At 52.1% G+C, this 5,673-nt stretch overlaps 1 protein-coding gene across 1 annotated transcript; it reads left to right on the top strand.

The window, feature by feature from the left end:
• The first annotated feature begins 35 nt into the window (after positions 1-35).
• LRATD1 (LRAT domain containing 1) lies at positions 36-3,569 on the top strand. Its single transcript, XM_069102792.1, has one exon. It carries the CDS (start codon positions 78-80, stop codon positions 1,035-1,037), a length of 960 nt encoding a protein of 319 aa, XP_068958893.1. The 5' UTR covers positions 36-77; the 3' UTR covers positions 1,038-3,569.
• The last annotated feature ends 2,104 nt before the right edge of the window (positions 3,570-5,673 follow it).

The raw sequence follows: 5,673 nt of genomic DNA, 5'->3' as shown, positions 1-5,673 counted from the left end.
TTCTGGCTTTCTTCCCCGGATTCGGGACTGGCTCCTTCGTGCCCCGCGCCCAGCTCCCTGGCATCGGCCTGTCCTTGATGGGAAACCAGCTGGACCGGATCACCCACCTGAGCTACAGCGAGCTGCCCACCGGGGACCCGTCGGGCATTGAGCAGGACGAGCTGCGGGTCGGGGTCGCCTACTTCTTCTCCGATGAGGAGGAGGACGTGGACGAGAGAGGCCAGCAGGACAAGTATGGCATAAAGGGGCCCCCAGGCAGTGGTGGCAGCGGTGGCGGCGACGGCGACGGTGACGGCGGGGGCAGCCCGGGCCCCGGGACGCCCACCCACCACCCGCATCACCTGGTGCACCAGCTGGTGCTACACGAAGCCCAGTGTTCCGCCTTCCGTGGGCCAGAATGCATCTTCTCCAAGGGAGGCGGGGGCGCCGGCGGGGGCGCCGAGGACCTGGGGGTCTACGCCGTGACTGCCCTGCCAGCCCTCTGCCAGCCCGGCGACCTGGTGGAGCTGCTGTGGCTGCGGCCGCCCGCCGCCGCCCCTGCCGGGGACCCTCCCGGGTCAACTCCCCCGCCCCCGCCGCCCCCACACTGGGCAGTCTACGTGGGCGGCGGCCAGGTCATCCACCTGCACCGGGGCGAGATTCGCCAGGACAGCTTGTACGAGGCGGGAGCTGCCAACGTGGGCAGAGTGGTGAGTAACTGGTACCGCTACCGGCCCCTGGTGGCCGAGCTGGTGGTGCAGAACGCCTGCGGCCACCTGGGCCTCAAGAGCCCCGATGTGTGCTGGACCAACTCGGAGAGCTTCGCCGCCTGGTGCCGCTTCGGCAAGCGTGAGTTCAAGGCTGGCGGCGAACTGCCCGCTGGCAGCCAGCCCCCGCAGCTGCAGTACTATCTCAAGGTGCATCTGGGGGAAGGCAAGGTGCACACGGCCAGGTTCCACAGTCTGGAGGACCTCATCCGCGAGAAGCGGCGCCTGGACGCCAGCGGCACGCTTCGGGTCATCAAGGAGCTGGCTGCCCTGGTAGATGGCAAGGAGTAGCCCGGGACCCGCCGCTCCCTCTCCCCTTTCTGGACCTCCCTTCCTGCCTTTCCCTTTCCCTTTCTTCACCTATTCTCCTTCCTCTCCTTCCCTTCTTTACTTTTCCAGATCGGTGGAAAACGTCTTCATTTAACTCAACTCAACCCCTCCCTAACTTCAACAGGCCCATAGCCCCGACTTGCTGGCACTGTGTTGCCCACACATTGCTAGGGACGGGCAACCATGGGGTCTTGCTCCTCAGACATTTAGACCCTTTGGGGAAATGGCTGAGGTAGAAGGAGGCAATTAAAGGAGAAGGGAGGAAGAGCTGAGGGTCTCCTACTTGCCACTGAAGCCAGCTGTCCTGGCCTTAAGGAGGGTCATCCTCTCCCAGTTTTAGGGACCAGTAGCATGTGGGGAGGGTGAGAAGTCAGGGCTCCAGGATGAGTGAGGGAGGCCCTTTGCAGTTGGAGGATCAAGGATGGAAGGTTACTGAGTACAACGGGCTATTGTACAACACAGCCTGTTCCCTGTTCCAAGTGCGGACTGTGCTCCGTCAGCCCCAAGATCACAGCCCCTACAGAGAAGGGGAGGAGGGGAGGGAGCTGCTGAGAACCTCAACCAGATCACCAGGCTTCCCTCTGGAGCTCAGTGTCCTTGCTCTAAAAAGAAGTAAATAACGCCACTTTCCTGAGTTCCTATGAATAATTGCACAGGAACCCACTTGGGGAACTAGGTTAAGTGTAGTCCAGGATATACCAGCTCTGTCCTGGCCCTGTGGCCTCGGACCCCCTTGGCTTCTGGAGAGGGCTGGCTTCCCGGGCTGCTGTCCCAGCTCCCCATCTTTCTGCAGCGTGATCATCCACCCCCAGAATTCCTGTGGGTCCCAGGTGGTGCTGGTGCTGGTGCTCAGCTGCTGGCTGGGAACTGAGGAGGCTGGTCCACCTACCCTCCCTCCCCTGCCTGGGCACAGGCACCCAGGTAGGCAAGATCCTGCCCCCAAGAAAGGGAGAGGGTGCCCCCTTCTGGCAAACCTGGTGAGAGCAGCCAGATACCCTCCCTTCTGGCCCACCTAGGTAGTGGGACAGGGAGGCAAGGTGCAACTGCCCAGGATTGCCCAGGAGGCAGAAAGGAAACCGGGCAACTGACTTTGCTAAAATGTCTGAGTCATTGGGACAAAGGGCAAAGTTTTAAAGAAAAAAAAAAGGAAAAAAAACACATCCAGAACAATTTTCCAGTTATGTCAACAAAGTCGATCACGTTGATGTTTTATTGAAGCATTTTAGGGACCTGCTAATAAAATTTCAAATTGAAATTTTTCTTTTCATGGCTTGAATCCATGATGGTTTAAATAACCAGGGGCCGTAAAGAGGAGATCATAGCTAAGAGCTTAGCTAACATTGCCTTTCACCAGATTTTGTTCTCAAATCTTCTGAGAATTGTTTCTTGAATACTGTAGTTTTATTTTTGTCTTTTGACAGCAGCCCCGAGATAGGTGAAGTCTCTAATCAGCAGGTAGATTGGACTGAATTCAGTCCCAGGGTTGTTTTTAAGTTAACTTATGGGAAATGGCTAATAGGTTTCTCTTTCCTTCTGTTTTTTTTTTGTTTGTGTCATGCACCCCCCCACACACACACCCCTCATTCTTCTGATAGCCTGTTTCCACGTCTTCATTTCCCCCTTCTTATTTCCTCTCATGAATTTACAGTGGGTCAAATCACTGCCCTTTCAAAGAGAAAAGACAGATAGACACTGATAAAGAGACAGAGACAGCCACAGAGAGACAGAGACAGAAGAAAGAACAGCAAGTGGGCTGGGGCCAGGTCTTGTTCCAGGCATCCAGGTGGGGTGTGGGTTTGCAGCTTCCCCCCACTGTCCCTGCACCACCAGTCTGACTGGCTCTGACTCACGCTGTACAAGAAACACCCCCAGCATCTCCTGCCCTCACCAAAGAATCTGTCACCAAAATAGAGCTGGGGTGTGTTGGACTGATAGGCTCAGGCAATGACAAATCAGATTGACAGCTTTGATCTGGCCAGCCAGCAGACAGCCCGTTGGCCTGGACACTTTGACCCCAGGAGGTACTTAGCAGACATTTGAATTGCAAAATATTAGCCGGGAATAAACGGAGGGGCACTGAGGATGGGAATGCCTTTTTGTGCATGTTTTCCCCTCTCTCAGTTTTCTTCCTGAATTGATCTCTTGTCTAATCCTAATTCTCATGATCAAAAAGTCAGAGCGTCGTGCTAGATGTTCCACATTGGTGTTTACCATTCCCCCATGAGGTCATTTCTAAAACCATGGAAAGTGTGTATGCCTTTGTCTAAGAAAAAAGAGAAGGGGGAACCCACAAAAACGTCCATTCATAATGATAAACTTAATTTCTGCTGTCTGCAGGCCCCCAAAGGTTCATTCTGCCTTAGCCACCACCAGACCCTTTTTCCAGTACCAGGATGGTATATGATTAAGTCCCATTTCTCTTACTGGATATGTTGCATTCTTGCTGATAACTGTATCTTGGCTCCCTACTCTTATTAAATACCATCTAAAATATTTGTCCCTGAGGCTGCCTCCTTCTTAGTTCCCTCATCTTTGACTTTTTTCCTTTTCCCTAAACTCAGAGGACAGGGGTCCACAGGAGCCACCAGGCACATGAAGGAGTCAACCTCTCTTTAGCTATTGACACAGGGTTTGGGTTCTGCTAAGGGTCTGGGCTCTTTGACCCAATGATTTCCAATTTGGGGCCCATGGGGAGTGGGAGAATGCTCCACAGTTTTATATTTGCTGATACCAGGTTGGTAATAAAGAAGTTGGTTTGTCAGTTAATGCAGTGTTTGTTACTCCCAGGAGTCCTGGAAGGCGCTCTTGGGGCCCAGGGGAATAGCTGTAAAGGGCTGCTTCTCAGCTGTCCAGGTGAACAGCTCCTAGTGAATGAGGATGCTGTTTAAACATCCACTGACTTGTCCTATGACCTTTAAATTAATCAGTGATGTTGGAATGGTATTCATTACGTTGTGTTAAGGGGAAAGTATGGTATTTGCAAATTAGAATTCTGATAATGTCGTCTAATAATTGTCATTCAGGGAAAAGAGCCCTGACTTTGGATTCAGAAGACTTAGGTTCAAATGTGGCCAATGTCCCTTCCTACTTTTGTGATCTTGGGCAAGTCATAGATGTTCTCTGGCTTCAGTTTCCTCATCTGTACGATGACGAGGTTGGATTAGAAGACCTAGACTGTCCCTTCCAGTTGGTAACCTCTGATTCTGTAACCTGTGTTCATTTAATTGTGTGATCATGGACACAACCTTAACTCCCTGGCCTCAGGTTTTCTCATCTGTAACAGGTAGTTGGACAAGGTGTCCCCTAAGATCCCTCTGACTCTTAACCTTGTCTTCCCATAGCAGTAACATTTCTTAAGGATGAGAGAACTGCCCTAGAGTGAAACGGGCTGGCCCTGGAAATCTATTGAAAACCCTTCTTTCCATGCAGAGGCAGGGAGGCAGCTCTGGGTGATGAGTGCTGCACATGCCATCAGGCTTGATTAGTGCAGCAGTTTTGCTAAGCTGCTTTTTAAAAAATCTTTCTTCTTTAAAACTTTTTTTTTTACTGTAAGGGATGGTCTGTGGAGAGGGGAGGAATGCATTTAGAGATAAATGCAGCTCTGAAACAAAAACAGCAAAAACAAATAAGCTGGGTAAGCCCAAGACTTTTTATCAGGAGAGAGCTAGGTTCAGATCCCAGCATCTGGGGAAGCTGAAAAGGACCTTGGGGGTCTGCCACTCCAACATTTCTCTGCATTCATTACAGAGGAGGAAACTGAGGCTGAGAGGGAAAATGACTTTCCCAGGGTGACACAAGTTAGGAAGTCGCAGAGCCCTGACAGAGCTGAGGTGAAAAGCTCCTTTCAATGCTTCTTTGTGTGCATGCCCAATCCAGAAGCATCTCCCAAATGCCTGCCCAGCTCCAGAAACTAGGGATACAAAGACTAAGGGAACTCAGTTTCTGCCCTCCTGGGTCTTGCATTCTACTGAAGGGATGGATACATGGTGTAAACAAACTGAGTATATTCATGATCATTTGAAAAGGAAGGAGAGTGGGCCAGCAACTAAGTGTCCAGAAAGGCTTCCCAGAGGATGTGGTATGTGAACTAAGCCTAGGAAGAAGTTAGTGATTCTAAGAGGAGCAGAGAAGGGAAGGCATTCCAGACATGGGAAATGGAGTGGGAAGTTTGGTCAACCACAACAGCCATTTGGGCTCTACAAAGGTGTGCCGAGAGGAAGGATTTCGCCCACCGCCCTGGGTCTGCAAAGGGAGGCTGGTGTCTGGCAGGCTGAAGAGTGTCTATTCTAGACGGGCTGCAGTGGGGAACATGGTGGTAACTGTAATCAGACCTGTGATTTAGGAAGATTATTCAGCAAAGTTGTGGAGGGTGAATTTGAGAGAGGAGGAGCAGGAGGCAGAGACAAGAGTGAGGTGGCCATGGTGGTAGAAGGGAGGTGGTGAGCCAATGAGACTCCCTGGAAGCAGAAAACCTAAGGCTCCTAAGGTGGGGCCCTGGCTGCCTTTGGAGAGTGTGCGTGGGGGGAGGGAAGAGCACAGTGGCCAGTGTGGCCATTCGGACAGTTCTGGAGTGCTGGGGCACACGTGGCTGCAAGGT

The sequence above is a fragment of the Petaurus breviceps genome, unplaced genomic scaffold (assembly GCF_028583685.1).
Source record: "Petaurus breviceps papuanus isolate PSGF00001 unplaced genomic scaffold, PetGlider_PUasm1.0 556, whole genome shotgun sequence".
Lineage (NCBI taxonomy): Eukaryota > Metazoa > Chordata > Mammalia > Diprotodontia > Petauridae > Petaurus > Petaurus breviceps.
This window is presented reverse-complemented; position numbering and strand designations above follow the sequence as displayed.